Source organism: Micropterus salmoides, unplaced genomic scaffold (assembly GCF_014851395.1).
Source record: "Micropterus salmoides isolate LMB-PRFRI ecotype aquatic unplaced genomic scaffold, ASM1485139v1 Ms_hic_scaffold_21, whole genome shotgun sequence".
NCBI classification, from domain to species: Eukaryota; Metazoa; Chordata; class Actinopteri; order Centrarchiformes; family Centrarchidae; genus Micropterus; species Micropterus salmoides.
Window position 1 is genome coordinate 23,881,297 of NW_024041262.1, and position 21,171 is coordinate 23,902,467.

The 21,171-nt window shown below is 39.2% G+C and overlaps 3 protein-coding genes across 6 annotated transcripts; 2 read left to right on the forward strand and 1 right to left on the reverse strand.

Moving 5' to 3' along the window:
* Positions 1 to 1,607: 1,607 nt before the first annotated feature.
* LOC119915488 (CD209 antigen-like protein B) lies at positions 1,608 to 7,092 on the forward strand. The gene is made up of 6 exons (XM_038735027.1): positions 1,608 to 1,758; positions 2,514 to 2,630; positions 3,599 to 4,354; positions 4,574 to 4,725; positions 4,819 to 4,946; positions 6,714 to 7,092. Exons 1-6 carry the CDS (start codon positions 1,671 to 1,673, stop codon positions 6,880 to 6,882), a joined length of 1,410 nt encoding a protein of 469 aa, XP_038590955.1. The 5' UTR covers positions 1,608 to 1,670; the 3' UTR covers positions 6,883 to 7,092.
* A 47-nt stretch (positions 7,093 to 7,139) lies between these two features.
* LOC119915487 (UDP-glucuronosyltransferase 1-2-like) lies at positions 7,140 to 12,475 on the reverse strand. The gene is made up of 2 exons (XM_038735026.1): positions 12,318 to 12,475; positions 7,140 to 10,056 (listed from the first exon to the last, which is right to left on the reverse strand). Exon 2 carries the CDS (start codon positions 10,045 to 10,047, stop codon positions 8,443 to 8,445), a length of 1,605 nt encoding a protein of 534 aa, XP_038590954.1. The 5' UTR covers positions 10,048 to 10,056; positions 12,318 to 12,475; the 3' UTR covers positions 7,140 to 8,442.
* A 756-nt stretch (positions 12,476 to 13,231) lies between these two features.
* LOC119915490 (endonuclease domain-containing 1 protein-like) lies at positions 13,232 to 19,548 on the forward strand. 4 transcript variants are annotated; one of them, XM_038735028.1, is made up of 3 exons: positions 13,232 to 13,606; positions 14,416 to 14,804; positions 17,040 to 19,548. In XM_038735028.1, the coding sequence occupies exons 1-3, from the start codon at positions 13,579 to 13,581 to the stop codon at positions 17,658 to 17,660; spliced, it is 1,038 nt and encodes a 345-aa protein (XP_038590956.1). In that variant the 5' UTR covers positions 13,232 to 13,578; the 3' UTR covers positions 17,661 to 19,548. The 4 variants fall into 4 exon arrangements, with proteins under 4 accessions (XP_038590956.1, XP_038590957.1, XP_038590959.1 ...); XM_038735029.1 differs by having other exon boundaries at positions 13,232 to 13,592; XM_038735031.1 differs by lacking the exon at positions 13,232 to 13,606 and adding an exon at positions 13,646 to 14,025.
* Positions 19,549 to 21,171: the final 1,623 nt, after the last annotated feature.

The following is a 21,171-nucleotide window of genomic DNA, read 5'->3' on the forward strand; positions in this document are numbered from 1 at the left end:
GGAAACACTATTGGCTGTTGGGCCCCTCGAAACGAAGCAGTGTCTTCATGTGACCCACGCTGTATATGTGTGATACGTGACCAGTTCAACCAATGAATGTTTTTTTATTTTTGTTTAATTTGGATAGTTTTATTTGAGACCTTTAAAGATGAAAAACAAATCACAATGACGAGAAGAAACATGTTTTTTTTTCCTACTTTACTATCATTGTTACACAGTTTCACTTCATTGGAACTAACAGACCTAAAAACAGCCCTGGACAAAGTACACACAAGTAAATGGAGAGGTGGCGTATCCACATACTCAGGCTAGGTGTCGCTTTAAAGCAGCAGCAGCATACTGTATTGTGCAAAAAGGACACATTGCCACCTACTGGTTCAAATTAGGCAAAAGAAAATGATTGCTGATTCAATAAATGAATCATTTGTTTGTCACTTTTTATTCTTAAATGTATCAAAACATTTAAACTCAAAGAAAACAAAGAAATCATTAATTTTATAAATCATTAATTTTATAAGTACAAAACTCAGTGAATTGTTTAAAAGCCAAACAATGACATGCAGCTGGACCCTCAGTGTATTGTTGAGTGAGAGATAAGGTAAAATCAAACAGACCTGGCCATTATTTAGAGTATCTCCACCTATTAGAAGTAAAGGAACAAAGGGTGAGAAGGCTATAAATGAGCTGTAGCTTCACAAAGACTGTTCACAAAGTCACTTCTGCTGCTTCTATCAGACGTCACTCAGGACAGGACATACTGTGTATGTTACAGACATCAGTCTGGCAGTGACATTAACTCAGGTAAGTTAATTTAAACTGATATCGTTTCTATCTGTGCTGTAAATGCAGTGGTGGAGGAAGTATTTGGATCTCTTTCTTAAGCATAGTAGCAATAAGCTACTCATCAAGCAATCGCATCAGATTAGCCCCTGAGTGGTACACTTGCCCACTGCACTGGATCATTATTTGTAATGAATCAAGGTTTACTTCAACAATGCATCATATATTTTAAGCTGGTCATGTGAGTGGAAAACACACACTGTATGAACTGTATGTAAATCTTCAAATTATCTTGATCTAGTAACTAATAAAGCTGTTACATAAATGTAAGAGAGTATAAGGACAATACTTCCTAATAGTACCTAATTGTACTTAAGTACAGCTAATGTGTTTAGTTACGTTCCACCACTGGTTGTATTGTTAGGCTTTATGCAATGGATTACATTAAATAGGATTATTATTATTGTAATATCACAGTGCACCATTAACATGTCAGCTGCATTTTAATGTTGTAGCTCATAAATACATTTTTAGTGTTTCTACCACTGTGTAAATATAAATCAGAACTATGTGTATATAGTGTAAAGATAAATCAAACAGCAGCATAGACAGAGCTAAAGCCACACTCTGATGAGACATAACAGGAAAACCACAGAAACACCTTTTCGTACCTTTAAAAGACGGGGGTTTTCAAATCTGTCTATGTTTTAATGTCTGTCAGAAGATGTGTGGGTTGATTTAGAACAAGTACGGCATTTATGTTTTCTGATGTGTCTTTATAGTTCAGATGAACAAAACCTCCACAACTCTGATCCAAATGTTACTTTGACACAATGCATCCTTTTTTTGTTGCTCTGCGTCTCTAAAGGCTCTGATACTGTGCAGGTAAAATGGTCAGTCATCAGTGGCTGCCCTGGATTAATAATCCAACCTCCGGCTCAATCTCAGTGACGTCAGACAAGCAGGAACAGGAAATATGTACGTATACCAACCACAGGCAACACTATACTTACTACTTAGCATTATAAGCAGTTTATAAACATTTAATACATTAATTAATTTGACAACTATAACTCTTGTAAGTGGAATGCGGCTGTGTAAACATATAATGAATTATAATATATATAAGTATAATATAAAATATGTCTTCATACATTATGGTGTGTTATAAACCACTTTTACAATGTTTGTATAATGTCTATAAATGCTAAATAAAGTAAAGTGTAAACAATTACCCTTTGAAATTTGGATTTAAACTAACTTGCGCATACTTATGACAGCTCTCAGCAACACTTTCCATCTTATATTAGTACTTTTGACCAATAATTGAATCCCTTAAGAAAAAATTTAATGTACAGTAAAATTGTTCAATTTGTTTTTACATTTATTTGTTTCTACAAATAACTGTCTGTATCTTGAACAAACTTTGCACATCACTGAACAATAATCAAGAATAATTCAATCTGCATTGGAAACAAGTAAAGATTTTACTGCACTGGCAGATTTTATTCATTTGTTTTAAATAAATAAGACTTTAAAATCTCAATTACACACAACATTGACTTGATAAGAAGATTGTAGTGTAAAAACAGATAACCAATCTATGTATGTGATAGAACTTTTCAGCAAGAGATTAACTCAGCACATTGGTAATATACAGTAAATTATACTCCGAATACTACCACCACTACTACCAATAATAATATTAATAATAATAAATGTCTTTTTTTTAGCTTCAGATTGCCTTGGCACCAGTAAAAAAGTGACCTGTCTCCAAATCTGTCCAGTGGCCGGTCTCTCAACGCTCTGCTTGTTGCTGCTTGTGACCTGTGTAGCACTTTCAGTCTTGTGTAAGTACAAATTATTTATGAGTGACCATAAAACAGAAGTTTAAGAAGTTGATGGCAATTGGTCAAAGATGAAATGCTGAAATAGTTCAACATTTTGGGATGTAGGCGCTTTCTTTTCGAGAGTGAAAGGAGAAGTTTGATATCCTTCTCATGTCTGTGCAATAAGTAGAGAGCGGGAGTCAGGACGTGGTTAGCCTAGCTTAGCATTAAGACTGAAAGAAGAGGGAACCATACACCTAAAACACCTTTAACACCTGGCATTTATATTTTTGGGCCACTTGGGGGCAGCGTAAACAAGTCACGAACATATCAGTGACACCCTTTTAGATGAATACAGTAAACAGTTGCTTCGTGTTCACCCTCTTTGATCTCTGTTTTGGTCTCTACCGACTCCTGAGGGAAATATCTGGCTCTTTAGCTCACCAGCTTCAACCAAAACAGTGAAGTTGTTCAAGGCTGAAGTTGTTCTCTAAAGGATCATTAATTAACATGTTATATCTCATTTGTTTATTGTGTGCATAGAGAGAAATACAAAAACAAGAGTTTGTTATTTTGGGCTAGGCTACACGCTAAACTATTTCTTAGTGTCTCAAGACGATGACAACCAGAGACATGAGAGTGGTGTCCTTGTCATCTAACTCTTGCCAAAGCAAAGATAGAATATTTTTCTAAATTTTGAGGTGTTGCTAGATGCATATTTTAGCTTTGGACAAAGCCAGGCTAGCTGTTTCCCCGGTTTCCAGCCTTCATGCTAAGCTAGGCTAACCATGTCCTGACTCCAGTGATATTAATCTTCTCATCTCACTCTCAGAAAGAAAGCAAATCTCATATTTCCTTCAATTTCCTGGTATTCCTCTAACTGCAATGTGTTTTTTTTTTAAGTTATCTGTGCTGGAGTTACATTCAGAAGCATGCTGTGTTCTCCTTTGTTTCAACAAAAGTAATGAATCTTTGTCTTTAACTTTCAGATAACAATGAGTCAGACAGATGGAAAAGTCTCCGCTTTGACTACCAGAACATCAGTGACAGCTACCTCACTCTTTCTAAACCGAACACCGGCCAGAAAGGAGACAATGAAATCTTGAAGGAGCACAGCGCCCGGCTGCCTGAACAGGCCGAACTTTTCAACAGGCCTTCAGCCGAACTGATGTCTGTGAATCTGGCTTTGAGCTTGGAAAACACAGAGTTAATGGAGAAAATTGTGAATCTAACTTCTACAAACTTACAACTCACACAAGAGCATGAGCGGTTGGCCCAGTACACATCTGAGCAGGAAGAAAAAAAACTGAACATGTCTCAGACTATCAAATATCTGGTTGACTCCAACGCTCAGCGAGAGGAGGAGAAGCGACGACTCTCTGAGACGAACAGCCTTCTGAGGGATGAGCTGTTTCAAGCGGTCGAAAAGAATCGAGAACTTCAGGAAATAAACGACAAGTTTCAGGGAGAAATTAAAAATCTGAGTGAGAAGATCAGAGCTCTGCTGAACGATGGCCGCGAGAAGGCGTCAAAACACAACCTGCAGCTCCAGGAGAGAGTGACAGAGCTTCAAGAGCAAAACCGGAACCTGAGCGCCATGTTGATGAACGGGAGGAAGAAAGCAGCAGCGTGTGAGGAAAGCAGGAGAAACGAAATGGGCCGAACAGTGGCGGACATGCATTCAATGAAGGAGGCCTACACATCCCTAGACCTCTACTGCCCCGTGGTTAGTCACCAGACGAAAGGTACATATGCAGTTTCCCCCCAGTGTTCTTGAGCAAATGCATGCACCCCAGAAATAGCCTATATAGTTTCATTTTGTTTTTAAAGGAGGACATAGTGAATTTGTTGGGGACTATTTTATTTTGATTAATACACATTTGATGCTCTAGTATTTAAGACAGCAGGATGGTGTGTGTGGTATTGAGTCAAAATAAACTATTTTTACTTTTCTTTTTTCACAGAACGTATTTGCAAAAAGTGTCCCGACAGCTGGAAACAGTTTGAGGCCAAGTGCTACTACTTCTCCTCTCGCAGGCTCCCCTGGAGCTCCAGCAGAGCCTGGTGCCAGACACAAGGGGGCGACCTGCTCATCATTAACAGTGAGCCAGAACAGGTAGGAGGACAAAAAGAAGACAACATGCAGCAATTGTAGGACACTCAAAGGTTTCCAGGCAGCATATAATTTGAATCATCTTTCTCTTTTTAGAACTTTACTTTTGAAAGAGGCCAGGCTCTGGAGTCGAGCGGCAGCAGGCTGTGGATCGGTATGACAGACGCAGAGGAGGAGGGTGAATGGTTCTGGGTGGACGGCAACTCAGTCGCTTCAGATGTACAGTAAGTCAAAGTACAAGGACATTGTGATAATACTTACAGCAGAGATGCTTCTCATGCTTCTCAACAGTAAAGTTTGACACTACAAGGTTTTGTGTCTACCATTAAAGAAATATAAAGTAGGCCTAAGACACTTTTTAAAAAATTACTGTCTGTCACTGTCGCCAATCACCAACAAGCTCAAGAAGTTTCTTTATATCGAATCTTTCTATGCATTTTTATGTGGTTACTGCAGAGAATAAATGTGTCGCTGAAATGGCATGAAATTCACTGTCTATCCAATATGTTTATTTTTACTTTCCACTATAGAAGTGAACATTAGTTTTTAGATTAGTACATTGCAAAAACAAAAAAAGTTTGCTAAATTTATTTATCTTTAGATCTGACACTATAAGAACTCGACTTGTTAATTTTGTTTTCATTCAGATAACTTTCTTCTTTAAAAATAATTGAAAGTTTGAATTGCACAAACTAAGAATGATAGATCTCAGACTGTAACTCAGAATTACTGTTTTTAACTTGCTTACACTCTCATTTCATTTAGTTATGTCCCAAAACTATTACCAGTATCACGACACGCTGTTAAGAAAATAACTAAATTAACTAAATGCTAAATTTACATAAGACACTTGTGTTTCTGCACACATTTTCCAGTAAAAAGCAAGAGAAGAACATCACTTAGTGCCGTAATCATTTATACCTTCTGCATGATTAATGTATCAATCGCAATTTACAAAACAACGTCGAATAATAATGAATTAGTTTGACATTTGTGTTAAAGATATTTTAAGTATGTGAAGCTATGCTTGTTGTCATAGAAGCCAGGACCTCTCACACGAGAATCATACCCCTAGACCAACGAGCCAATCTCTTACAGCAGTCACTGGGTCTGACGCTAGAATACCTCCTCAAGTATCTGCTTGGTTGGGGAGTTGTCATTATTGATATTGTCGTTTTTTATCTACCAATGTTTCAAAACATTGAGTCCAAATCAAATGAGTGCTCTTAAAACCTGAGTTCATTGTTCCAAGGGGACTTATTGGTTATATAACTGTACTGCATTGTCTGCATTGTGCAACAAGAAGTGATTTCTCAATCTGTCCCGTGAACTTTCTAAGCCTTATAAGCCTCAAGGAGACACATCTCTCACTATTCTCTTCCACACTGACAACACAGCTTAGTACTGTACTGTTTCTGTGGTAAACAGAGACAGACAGAGGAAGAAACTGACGAGCTTTAAGAAAGCAAAAAATTAGATGCGACCAGCATTGCTCTGGAGTCCTCTGAGAGCGACCACATGGATCTTGGCCAGAACCTAAGTGGTATGGGTAGCAACTATGATGCCAAGAATGTGGGCACACAGGCCATCAACCAATAATTTAAGGCCTTGTACCTCACAAGCTCAAGAGACAGCTAAGGAGCTGTAAAAGTTTGCAGACAACATATTACACAAGGCAGAAGAAAAGAAAGAGCTCTGTGACATAGCACTTTGGAAGCAATGTATAGATATGAAATCGTTCATTGAGTTGACCATTACAGTAATTATTGTACCCCCCTAACCTGTGTGTTGATGTTTTTAAGATCCCTCTATTGTTATTATTGTTGTTTTGGGCCTTAAACTGCAGTTTCTTCTGTTATTTTAATAGTTTTACAAACTCTAAGATGATTTCTGCACCAAAGAGAATAGATCTGTGACTTGCTTTAATAACACTGAATGAAATAAGACACCGTGAGGATTATGTAACACAGCAGCTCCCACTCTTTCTCCAGGTTTTGGCTGAGCAGACCAGGAATGGTGACTGAGCCTGATGACTGGAAGCTGGATGACCCTCTAGGAGAGGACTGTGGACACATAGACACCAGTGAAACTGCACTCAAGTCCTGGATGGATGGGTCCTGTAAGACACCTTATAGATGGATCTGTGAAAAGAATGTTTAGATCATCCAAGAACATTTTTTATTTCTCATTTCATATTATAAATATAGCAGAAATACAGTCATTTAAAGTTATACTTGTATGTATGTAGTCAATTATAGGACTATATCCGTGATTTATTAAATTGCTGTATTGTAATGTATTAAAGTCTGAGTTATAACAGGGTGATAGTGGACATGTTTTCTTTCTAAATAAAACAGTATTTAGTCTTCAGATGCCATTGTTTCATTGCAGGGAATAAAGACAGTAACTGCCAAGCATTTGTTTCTTTTCTTACTTTTTTATTTTAAATTTTCAACTATAAATGTGGATAGATATAACAGACTGCATTGTCTTTCTTCAAGTGACAATACACAACATAAAGTTGCAGCTTTCATTTTGAAATACAGGAAATAAGGTAGCTCAGTTACATTTTCTGTGTGCATGTCCAGTTAAAGGATGAGGCTGCATGGTTTTCATTACTATAAACATATGCAGACAACAGACCAAAACGCACTGTGTGTGTCTCTCTGTACTTTCCAACTTTCCTACCCTGTCACTCAGCTTCAAGTGCATTGGTTCCTACTGCAGATGTAAATCTTTAACACGACTGAGAGTTAAAGTTAATGTCAGCACGCTCAATGCTAACATGCTAATATTAAGCTGGTACAATATTTACCATGTTCACCATTTAAATTTAGCATGATAGCATGCCAACATTGGCCGATTAGCACTGAATACAAAGTACAGCTGAGGCTGAGGGCAGTGTCATTAGTTTAGCTGGTCATAAACCAGCAAGATGAAACGTTAAAAGGTACAATGTGTAATTCCTGACCACATGTTCCATACAGGAAAAAGTGGTATCACAACAAAGGATGGGCTGAAGCTAGCTGATTAGCATGCTCATTTCAGTAGATATCTCCTACACAATACATTGACGTTTGTGATACAACAACAGAATTGTCACTTCTTTACATTCTGTTGATAATGTTAGTAAATATTTTGAATCTGGCCATATTTTACGCATTGTACCTTTAAGGGATTTTTACAATACATCATGAGACTGCCATGAATATCTGAACCAAATTTCATGTCAATGAAAGCAGTACTTAGCTGTCAAGACATTTCACTCAAAACCTCAAATGTCATACTCATAGGAGAAAAGTCAATGGATCACCAAAGTCATTAGGATTCATTGTCTGGGATCCATGATTGTTTGTATAAAATTTGGTGCTAAACTATCTTGTTGATATTTTACTGGAGAAGAGAAAACTTTGACCTGCTGATGGTGCTAGAGGAAAAGTCGGGAGATCAAAATAATTAGGGATTACCATAATAAATCCTACGTTAAAATCCATCCAACAGTTGCAGAGACATGTCACTCAAAACCAAAAATGTCATCCACATGGTTTACCAAAAACAGTTCTTAGGAGTGAATGAATGTCTGTACAAATGAATGGCATCTCACTAGTGAGATCTTTCAGTCCAGGACAGACAAACATCATCATCCCTAAAGCAATGGCGCCATAAAATTCAAGTTATTATTATGTTAATGAACTCTAATCTGATGTGAGGAGTCAGTCACTACTCCTGCTTGGGTTTTCTCCTCCTGCACAGTTTAAAGCAAAGAAATCGTATTGATCCCACTACAATGGCTGTAATCATCAGCAGGACTGCTAACAAAAAGCATACAACATCCACACAATAATAAGCATACCAGGGCATCTTGTAAGACTCAGTGCGTAAATGTGACGCTCCTTTGTTCCTCATAACAAACTCAATCCAGTAAACGGCCGTGTCTAGAGGATGCATTGGTTTATCCCGATGGATAGCTGAGAGACGCTTCATGTTATTTCTATAGGAAGGATTATGAAGAACTTCTTGTATTGCTTCCAGAAAGTTCTGGCGAGTGAGTTTGGTCGCTTGCACCACCTTAGCCGCTCCACGAGCCTCCATTCTCAAAACATTCTCAAACTGGTCAAACAGAAGGGGTATGCCTACAATCGGCACTCCATGGTAGATGGACTCATAGATCCCATTAGTACCACCATGGGCCACAAAGGCTTTAATCTTTGGGTGGCCCAGGAGGTCGTTCTGGGGCATCCATTTTACCAGTAGGGTGTTGTTGCCCAAATTGTCGGGGGGCTCACCTACATGCCTCCATATGACCTTTTGAGGAATTTGCGCAAAGGCAGCAGCGATTTCAGAAGTGATTTCTTTAGGTAGGCCTTTGACCAGTGTACCAAGGGACATCAAGATGAATCCATGCTCTCCTGAACTTTGGACAAACTCCTCCAGCTCTGATGATAAAGGCTTAGAGGGCTTACACTGAAAACCTCCAATATAGACGATGTTTGGCATGGTGGGTCTTGGGAATTCAAAAGCAAAGTCCACCCTCATGAGCCAGATGTCTGCTCCTTGTAGAAGGTGATAGAAATTCACATCTGGACCAAAATATTTGTCTACCATTCTATCATAGTGAGGACATACTATAAACTTGTCAATGCATGTGTTGAGGACATAGTGCAACATGTTCTTGACCCTTTCCACAAAGGTCATCTTATCCGACGCAGCATATCCTGAAGTTGGAACATAGGATGATGGAGATGGAGCTACCACAAAATGCCCTTCTCCGCTGGTGATCCACCTCACGTTAAAAACAGTTGGCAGCCTAAGTTCATGAGCCACTAGAACTCCCACTGGCAATCCCGGATCCAGAAGAACCACGTCAAACTGAGTGTCACGAATGCTCTGCATGAGAGTCTTGTTCTCAAACATTTCTACCCCCAGCTGGCTGGCCTGTTGGTGAATTTTTGACAGCGTACTGAGCATTTCCCAGTAGAAGTTTGCAAAGGCGATAGGAGACCCCCCCCCTTTCTGAATCGCCAGCATCTTGGCAAGGAAGCTCACAAAGAAGTCTTGCTCCTCTATGACGATGGCTTCTGGTAGGGTGATAGTGATGGAGCGGTAATGTGGTGCGTTTTCTTTGATGTACCAGCTAGTGGCTGTGCGGACCACAGTGACCTCATGGCCCTTGTCGTGGAGGCTCTGGATCAGCAGGTTCATGTTGACCCAATGGCTGCCATCCACGGGGAACACCAGAATCTTTCCACCCTGGACAGTGGGACTTGTCAGGAGGGACACACTCACCACCAGAAGCAGAAGTGGAATTCCTGGGATTCTCCCCATGGATTAACTCTGAGCAAAATAAAACAACAAAGTTTAATGTGAGCAATTGCACATTTTTCAGTAATAACCTATCATGATGAGTCCTTATCTCATGCTTAATGTGTTTATTCTCTTGACTGACAAAAGTATCCAACAAGTTGGGAATTGCAAACCATCAAACAAACACAAACACTTACATGGACCCATGAGTGTAGCCATAATACTACCGAGGGCACTGAGGTCATGACAACTATAGTTGTTGGGGAATTTCACAAATCACAAATTGCTTCAAGTGGCTTTATAATATACAACACCCTCTATCCTTACACCCTTGGTTCGGATACTGCAGCAAGCTGTAATTATAGTTTTAGTTTGGATACTGCAGTATTCCAAACCATTTCAAGACTAGTAAAACAACATACTCTCCTTTTCAGAAGTTGAGTTAGCTGCTTGACCGGTTGCACTTGCAATTAGAGAAATCAAGATTGTTGCACACAGGCCCTGCGAAGGACTGGCGACTTGTCCAGGGTGTATCCCGCCTTTCGCCCATTAAGCTGGGACTGGCTCCAGCCCCCCCCAACTCTCTACGTAGGATAAGCAGGTGATGATGGATGGATGGATGGATTCTTGCACACAGACCATGAGGAGTTTATAAAATAATCCCAGAGACTGTTTAAGGGCAGAGACACGCCACTTAAAGAATCCTAAATAGATTTTTATGGGGACAGCCTGTATAGCCAAAGATGGCGGTTATAAGCACATATCCCAGCTCTTCTGCAAGAAAGCCAATCTTATGCTTTTTAACAGTCGAACCTGGGAAAATATTAAGCAAATGGTGTAGTTCCATTGACTTAAGTGCACAGTTGAGGTTTGTGAGAGTTTCAAATGTTGGCAGCATGGAGCAGGTACGTTAGAAGATCAGATGCACTACATGTCCACCAAAACGCTGCGGCAGATTTGACATGCAGTACTTGCAACATGAGAGAAAATATAACACACCTTCTATAAACGTATATGGCTTATGCTGACTGTAAACATAACATCAGTTAGCATAGCATTTGTTCAAGTGCTTCGGAGCTCATGGAGTCATGTCACCGGCACTCTGGAAAGAGCCGTAAATAAACCTTGCACATGCTTAGTAGAAATATAACCTGTGGGGAAAAACGCTTTTTAAACCTTTTGGGGGCAAAGTCATCAAATTTTTTTTGCGCTTGACCAATTAAAGTGCAGATATAGCTCTCTCCCCATTCATTTGGATAGGGGCCTGACCTGGTTAGGAAAAATAACTGACCAGAAGCGTTAACAAGATGGCTGTCGAGTGGCAGGACTTCGTAATACTTAAACTACTGTACCTAACAATATATACAAGTAGAGCTGAAACAATTAGCTGATTAGTTGATTGATAGAAAATTAATAAATGGTAATAAATTAATGGTAACTATTTTCATACTTGTTTGGACATTTTTCACGGAAAAACTCTAGCTTTCCAAATGTGAGGATTCATTCATGGTGATAATTTATTTATTTTTTATAAACTTTTATAACCAAACAATCAATCAAATGGATTACTTGAGAAAATAATCATCAGATTGATCTGTAATTAAAATAATCATTCTTTGCAGTCCTTTATAAAATAAAGAAGTTCAAAATAAGCTCCACCTCAACCAACTCCAACAGTAAAATGCTGCTTTTACGTTAAGAAATAATAACAGTCAAAGTGGACATTTTCATCTTCATCAGTCCTTTTGATAATAAAAGTACATTTTCCTGATTTTACTTACATGCTTTGCGTAAGCGACACTAAAGGACCTGAGTACTTCCACCACTGTTCTTATTCTTAATTCCAAAAAGATGTTGTTCTGGGTTTTTGTCCATTGGAAACCGTTACCAGATGGTTTTAGCTGCAAACTGTAAACTTGTGACAAGGATTTACAAATGCAACCACAGGGAAATTACTACATGGACACCCAGAGTGCCTGAAAAGTTGGTTTAACAGATCAAAGTCAAGTGGAACACATGAAGGGACTAATGCCTGGTCTCTAATCTCATCATCCTCATACAGCAGGGACCTGCTAACAGGCTAAACACACATAGCAGAGTCTCTATTCATAACGTGCTGAAGTAACTTGCCCTCAAGTGACCAGTTTCCTGTCTGCATGTCCACGCACTCTTGGCAACATATCACAGATGAAAACTGATTTGTTTGGAGTTCTGCACAAGTTGGTGTCAGGAAAATACAGAACCTTCGAGTACTGCTCTGAAGGCAGAAAAAAAAAAATGTTGTAACCTACCTTAAATCACCGAAACAGTGGAGAAATGTTCTTTAAGCCTTCTCTGGACAAGTGAAGCCGAGCCTGTGAATGGACAACAATCTGAACCCGATTATTGCATTACATAAGGAAGTGAGGGGCATGGGGGGAGGGGGATTTATGTCTGTAGTTTGAAGGGGAGGAGAGGAAAGGTTTTCCCACAGAGCCCACCCTCTCTCTGTGCTAAATACACAGTCAGGGAGCAGAGCAGCACCACCACACCACCTCCTTACCTCCCCGTCCCAACACACAAAGTGCAGCAACACAATATTAAAAAAAAAATTTTCTTGTGGAGACACTCTCGCCTGGTGTGACATAAAATATGGAGCAGGAAAGGCAAGTTCCAAGACCCTGCTTTTTTTTGTTCAAGGTGTTGGTATTTCTGGCCCCTTGCACACCAGCAGAAAACACAAGTGACATTTTAGCGCCCTATAAAGTTGATAGTGCTTAGCGTGTTAGCAAGCAGTTGGTAATTTACACATCCAGCAGACACTGAGCAACATCAACATTGATTTTGAGTTGAGTTTCTGTCGATCTGGTAAATGTAAATCATTGCTCTTTAGCGGCCATGTCAGTAATGTCAGTTATGCAAAGTTTGCTAACAGTAGCCACCATGAACTCATTTGGTCATACCAGGTCCAAGTAAGACTGTAGCATGTGCATGACTTTAACTTCTCAAATGCAAGTGTCAAAAAAGACACAGCTGCTAGCATAGACAACAAGTTCAGCAACATCTGTAATTCATTATCCATGTTGGATTAACCATTCACCATTAAGCCATAGTGAAGGCTGATGTTGTTTGTTTTCTTCTGGAAAAGGGTCACATGATAGGGGCATGAGTTGAGGTTGTAAGTAAATTCGGTTCTACCCCCCCCCGTGGCTCTTTGGGCATTTAGGTGATTCTCACAAGGTATTTCATATAGTTTTAAACAGTTTATCAGGACTACAGCCAACCATCAGACTGGGCCTCACCATCAGTGGGGTTATCCACTGAGTGTGAAACTTGGTTAAATCACATCAAATCCCACAAAGAGACAGAAACAATGCGTCTCTCCCTCAGTACTTTCTGACTTCCCTATTCTGTCTGTGAATTTCCTGAAACAGCTGGTCACTGAACTTTTGAGCAAACATTCCTCACACAGTAAATAGCTAACTTGTTGGAGACTATTTTAAGCACTTGATTAATCCACATTTTGAGCTTTACTAAGATACAACGGCGTCTTGGGGGCAGCGCAAACAAGTAATGAACAAAACAAGGTACAAGGTCCAAGGTAGATTTCTTGTTTTACAACAGAGGATTGTATAAACAGAAGACAAATCATCACCTTTTAAATGAATATGTTGAACTTGTTAGCAACATTATAATTCTTTTAGAGTCATGTTTCTGTGCACAAGATGAATTTAAGTCACTCTCTTTTAGCTCTGTAACAACCCCAGAGGGAAATATCTGGTTCTTTAGCCTCTAACTGTGTCTGTCTGCTGAGCAGGTTTTGTATGTTGGCTTTTAGAGACTTTTCAATGAAAACAGCTGCATCCATGTCTCATAACTAGGGGGTTGTGCTTGGTGTTAAAAACCAGCGTGTAACAGTAGCTTGGTAGATTGGAGTCATAAAGTCAGTAAACTGATCTGAATACAGTCCATATCTACAGTTTGCTACAACTGGTCATTCCAGACCACATAGCTGCAAGAGTAAGTGAGGAATGAGCAGTGCTGGGCAGTATAGCATTAATTATTAACCTATGTAACAGTAATTTCATTTCTTTTATCAGCAATGAGTAGAATAAGTGATTATAATTAGAAATTCAGTAAATAAATAATTAATGCCTAATCTAGTCCTTCTGAATTAAGGGCATGCCTGCTAAACCACAATGTCTTCTTTGTAAAGAGTAATTTGATCACAGTTTTCAAGTAGCCTAACTTGTCCAACAAGGATGCTGTGTTGCATTGCTTCTGAATTCAAAGTGTTGCGTGTAAGAGGAAGCGCAAAAGTGGGACAGTCACTGCTAATTCAGTGAATTTCTTTCCTCCAAGAAACAAAAGTGAAACTCACGTTGAAGCTGCTTCTGCTTTCACGCACAGGGCATGTCTTAACGAAAAGGGAACCGCTCTCACTGAATTCATGCTTCTCTGAGAGTCCGTGTGAATTCGTGACAGCTGGATTAATTTCACCACCTGCACTGTCATTTATCAAAATGGCACATTTCTACTCTCTGGCTGTCCTGGCCTTCGCTGGAGGCTGGTGCCTGTGTGCAGCTGATGTCGGGGATTTCGCTCCATGCCTGCAGGTCTTCTATAAGTCTTGGCCCCCTAAAGGACTGACGGGGACCCCGATCTGCCAACGGTATTACAACCAGTACCGATTTGCCACATTGTACAGTCGACCTCGCCGCTCCCCGTGGTTCTCAGCCTATTTGTACACAGTTCCAGCAGGAAAGAGACCCACTTCATCTTGGAAGTTTGAGCCACAGGTGAGAATATTAAAATATTATGTTGTTTGATTCATAGATTTGAAACGGATTTATATTAGTGTGAGAATCCCAGAAAATGAGTATTAAAGAAGGTGAAAGTTGGGCTGTTTAGAGTGAGCGAGATTGATTGACTGATCAGAATCTGTGAAGCCATTTATTTAACTATCTGGTTTATTCAGATGTGTTTTTATTCATTTCACAACTTATTTTACTTTGTCTTAACTGCTCTAAAACAGTATGTCTGCACTGAAACAAGACATTATTCTTCCCCTCTACCTCCTTAGCCACAGCCAGAAATGTGTTTTCAGGAAATAGCAAGTAAATGAGGAAATGAAGCCCAGCAAAGAAGAACTGTCTCAGCATGATATATCTTGTTTGTGTGTTCGTGGTCTCTCAGCTCTCATGGTGCAAAGAATACTGTATTGATAGATCTGAGAACGCGTTGGCTAATCTGTAGCCAGTGTTGGGGTAGTCACTCAAAAAAAGTAAAATATTACACATTACTAGTTACTTTTTTTAAAGTAAAGCCTTTTTTTAGGAGATTACTCACTGCTGAAAGTAACTAGTTACACTAATAGTTACATTACTTTTGGATTACTGCACAACATCACCTGTGATGCACAGTAACTGCCAAATAACAAGTTACACCTCATATATGCTCAGATCAACACAAATCCTTATTATAATGAGAACATAGCATGATCTCTTTTTTTATGCTCTTTAATATTACAAAGCTGACAACAAAGTTGTGAACATCAGCCCAACATTTATCAAGAGAAGAACAAGGTGACAGTACAGCACTATAATGCTTCAAACTTTAATTGGACATTTCATTGGAAACATTTATTTTTTAAATAATGAATTTCATTACAATACATCATAACTCAAAATAGGCTGTCCTTCCAACCGGTGCAAATATTATTTGTTGAAAATAATGTCAATAAAAAACTGGCCCCCATCACAATATCAGATGATGGTGAGACTTCAAAGGAAAAACAGACCAAACCCACAAAACAAACTTACTGTAGCTCACCAGCCGAACTATGGCTTTAAAGTAGATTTTTCCCTCTTACTGGACATGCTTATCAAAGAAGTGGTTATAAATTGTTTGTCAGACAACCTGTTCCCCATTGCAGTCAGCACAAGACTGCCCAGACTAAAGAGCCTTCCTTAACTAAGTAGCTTCCATTGAGGAAACCAAGGTCATATCTTCAGTATCATTTCTGTGAATATATTTTAATCACTTCTTGAAAATTACACATGGCAGGTTTCTTACTTTTTATAATCACAGCAAATTTTTTTAGACAAAAAAACCTAATAGAGACATGAATGAAATTAGAATAAAACAGGAATTTAGTATTTTCTTCACTATGATTATATTCCTGACAGTGCTTTGAAGGTTTTGAAAACAAAGTCAGTTAATTTTTTTATTTTTTTTTATTTTGATGCCTAGTTAAAAATTTGTTAAGTTGCTCTAGGGCACTGTTTTTTCAGCTAATGACCCGAAAGAGAAATCTGGTGTCTCCCTGGGACCCAAATTTACGAAAATACATCTACATTTACAAACTATGGATAAAAGGGCAAAACAAACCATGTGTATAAAATTAATTTATGAATCGTTTTATTCGGGTATGTTAGAGTTGTATGTTGTGACAGACTGAATCAACACATCTTGAAGGATTCTTCTTTGCAAAGAAAAAAATGTTTGGACTTTCCCAGATACAGCGTGGAGATACCTGTCCAATTTATTCATTTTAAAACCAAATCTTCATTACTGAGCACTTCTCCACGTATCACATATTATTGCCGATACAATAAAAATGGGCCTGCGACCCATTTTGGGTCCCGACCCTTAAGTTTGGGAAACATGGCTCTAGGGTAATTAGGACTCCTGACCTTGACACTGTTTAGCCATGCTAGCGGTGTAGCTCAAGGATGGCACGGCCGGTCCACCACTTTGTCCAAGACTGACAGATGTTGACAACTGTTGGATGGATTGCCATGAAATTTGTCCAGATATTCATGGTCCTCAGAGGAAAAGACAGCAATTGTCATGCTGACTTTAGCATTTACCTTAAAGCACCGGCCTAAATATAGAGAGCTGTAGACTTTAGGGGTTTCCACATAATTTGCAAAATGCCTTCTTCCTCTGAACACACAGAAACATAAGGGCTGTATGACGTGTCGTCAACTTTAAAACTGCATCACTTTTCCCTTACGCCCTCCACTTAACAGTTAGCCTACCCAGGAGCTGATGGCAACATGATCCCCTTCCCTCCGGGCCCTCTGGACCAGAACGTGGTGGACAGCCAGGCGGTGGAGCTGGACTACATTAATTCCACTTATTCTCGTGGCCACCTGAACCCCAGCCTTCACCACCAGAGCCATGAGGACCGCGCCGCCACCTTCACCCTCACTAATGTGGTCCCTCAGAAGGCCGGCTCCAATGACGGGCCCTGGGAATTCCTGGAGCAGACTGTCAACAAAACCTTAGCGGCCTACTGTCTGGGAGAGGCTCACACCGTGACCGGGATCATCCCTTACCAGAGCGACGATCACTGGCTCAAGAATCATCGCGTGGCTGTGCCTGAGTACATGTGGTCCGCCTACTGCTGCCCAAACTACAACCACAGTCTTCCAGAAAATCTGAGGGCTGCATTTCCCACATACGCTGCCATTGGTCGCAATGACCGCAACAGCACTGAGGATATTGTGCCTGTTGATAAGACAGCTAAGAAACAGTTCCGGGGATATGACGTCAGACAAATGCCACTGGAAACACTTGAGATGTATCTGAAGGACAGGTTCAATACGGTTGTCAGTGTTTTTTATGAGCAGTGCTCTGGATCAGACTGATCCTGCACAGATGGAGACACAAATACACACAGATATACTTTATTTGTATCTTTGAAAACTCATACAAATGAGTCATATGATCTCCCACCGCTAAGGTTTGGTTAGGGTTAGATGCAAAAACTACTTGGTAAAGATTGTGTTAACATAGTTAAAAGAAAACAACACTGACTTCAAAGGACTGTAGTTGTTTCTCTAAAAGAAATTTAGGAAAAATGCAGAAAGTAAAAGAATCACCTAATGTCTTCATCTTTTATTTAATTGACCTTTAATGAACTGACAAAACTGCTGCAAGATTTTTTACTGGTGTGCTGCCTTTTTTCTGTATTTGTGCATGTGAACAGTGGACAGCTCTTTGCTCTTTCCAGCTTTACTCCTGACAGAAAACAGGCGTACTTGTCCTGTCACATAAATAAGCTTATTTATTTTCTTGCAAAGAGTTAAATGAGAAGATTGATGCTCTTTTTCATATCTGTCTGTTAAATATAAAGGCGGAGCCAGCAGAAGGTTAGCTTAGCTTAGCATAAAGACTGGAAACTAGCAGCTAGCCTGGCTCTGTCCAAATGTCAAAAGAAAACAATCTACCTACAAACATCTGAAAAGCTCACTGATTAATATGTCTTATCTTGTTTGTTTAAAAAATGTACTTACTAAATAACTGAATTGATGATGCTAGTGTAGACACTGGTTTAAGTATATAAACAGAATACTCAGGATACTGGATATATGTTGTACTTTTGACCACTAGGTGGTGACATTTACATGCCAACTTCTGTTGTAGCTGGAGGGAAGTTTCATCTTTTGGTAAGTAATATAAAGAAACACCAGACCTCATTTTCTTGGAAATCAATTTGTCTTTTATCTTATTATTTACTAAATAATGTCAATGATTGATGTCATTTTGTTTTATAATCTATTTGTATCATGTTAATTTCTGTAAGGCGCTGCTGGTGGAGGCTTTCTGAACATGTATCTTATAAGTAGAAATTATATTTGTGCTTTAAATCAAGAACAAAATATAAGCTGATAAATTGCAAAGACTCATGACTTTTTTGCAGACGGTACAGTAGCACAGGTGTCCAAAGCGCTAAACATAATATGCAACACTACACACTGGTCGGAAATGAAAGCACTCTTTGCTGTGCTCATGGATTCCTACAGCCAGACAGTTCTTGCTAACGTTATGGTCAAAGGGCATGGAGAACATTATAGCCATTGTCTCTGTAGCACAGTTGTTTTGCCTCTCTAACGCTTTGGCGCTGAACCTGGTGAGGTTGCACACCTTTGTTTTCATTGGGTGGGCTGTAGCAGTTGCCAAGCCCCAAGAAAACTCTTTTTTGTGAGGCAAAACAATAAAGAAAAGAAGCAAAATAAAGGCTAAACTACATAATGAATGGGTCCACTTTATTTTAATGTGCACTCTTTTTTACAACATACTCAACAATGTAATCTTGTCTTCTAAGTCTTGCACTTACTTTGGGTCATCTAGGCAGGAGTTATTGGTGATGTTGGTGATCTCAATGGTGACATTTATTTAGCTCTTGATGATAGCTTCTTCTGCTGATTCACTCATGTTGTTGCTCATAAAGGCTGCGACAGCACGGGAGGTGTGTTACAATGCAGTTTCATATATACTGTATATACTGCTGTTAATAGCAGTGCTTCATCCTTCTCCATCACAATTCACTAAATTTACCTCCAATACAGCACAGGACACCTGCTTACCTGTTGGGATCACAGGTGTGTTGGTCATCATTTTACTGCAAAGTGAGTTATGTTTTATGCTATGTCTACTGACGAGATGTAAAACTTTTAATTTTGTTACCTGCTGTTACTGCAAACATCTGTGATCATGTGTGATGATATAAATTAAAGATGATTAAAAAAGGGACATCCATGATTTTATCATTTAAAGCACCAATACGTGACATGAATGACTAAATTGCACGTAGGTTTTCAGGAATATCTGCGTCGACTGTGTTCTTACAATTGATTGCACACCAGTGCATTCGTTTATTCTCACAGCATTACAGACTCATCTGCCCATAATAGTCCTACCCTCATCAGACATGCAGGCCCTGAAGTCCACCATGCCTCCCTTGTACCTCAAGCCTGAGTTGTTGGCATCAGACGCACAAAGTGGGTAAAATCCTTTCCCTTGCACGTGAGGTCGTACAGCTTCTTTTTGATGCCTTGTATCTTTTCAAAAATGCCCACCACCATCTTGTTCTTGTAGAAGTTATAGTCAAACGGCACTGAGAACATAGCTATCAGCTCATTGCAGTGGCTGACGCACACACAAATAAACAAACCACCTGATGACGGAGCCAGTTTCCATGAACCTCCTGGAGGATAGAAGAGGGTAGATGCAGTCATGAGTGGTGCAAGAAGTACTTTCAGTATTTTACAAATATTCAATTACAAGTAAAAGTCCTGCATTTAAAATTCTACTTGTAGTGGTCTTGGAAGCGGCTGACTTATCTTTAGTGTCAAAATAAAAATAGAAAAAAATGTCCATTCTACTGAGAAATAATTTTACACATTATGAGATTTTAATTTTGATGCACTAATAGGGAGCATTTTACTGCTGCAGCTGCTCGAGACGGAGCAAACTACTTTATATATACTGTTACATAGTTTAGTCCAGTGGTTCCCAACCTGAACAAATCTGTTTTTCCGTCATGAATTTCTTTTCCCTTTGTCCTGTTCTTGTGTTGGATCATTTTAAATATTTGGGCCTGAAACATTTATTTAAATAAAACCATCTTTAAAATATTTAGAGGTGTCTCTTTGGCGGGAACAAGTCTTAGCCATGTGAAACATGATTAGGGAACCCAAAGCTGCTTTTTTGTAAATAGTCACGAGCCAAAAAGGTTGGAAAACACTGGACTAGACTGACTGTATGTGAAGCAGATGAAACAAGTTCCAGCTGCAACAGTAAATGCACAAACACACTGATACAATATAATAACAATAATATAATTATTATTGTTTTAAAATAATATAACATAACTCACATGGGCATATTTTATTCCAACGATACTTCTGTGAGTTTACTAGGATTTTAATTGTTTTAACAAATTCTAAGTGCTTCTTCCACCACTGCAGACACAGACTTATTCTCAGTGCATGCATTTTGTTTGACTGTAGGAGGAAAGGAGGAGACACTTCACCGAGGGATGATATGTTTAATGAACTCTGGTATATGGTCATTGTTCCTGTGTATTGTTTGCTGTCCCAGGACTATGCTGCATGTCACTGCAACAGACCTCACGCACTTTATGACTATTTAAAATGTGTTTTACTTTGTGTCGCCAAACAAGGGAGGAAACTCAATTACACAATTTGACTCAAATATAAACAGCTTGAACAAAGGTAGCATATGGACATGCAGTATGCGCAGTGTTCAGTGGGATACAAAATAAATTTAATTTCAGTCTACAGATCTTCACCAAACCTCCTGTTTCTGTCGAGAGTTTTAATTGCAGTCGGTCCAGATTCATTAAGTCCAGCT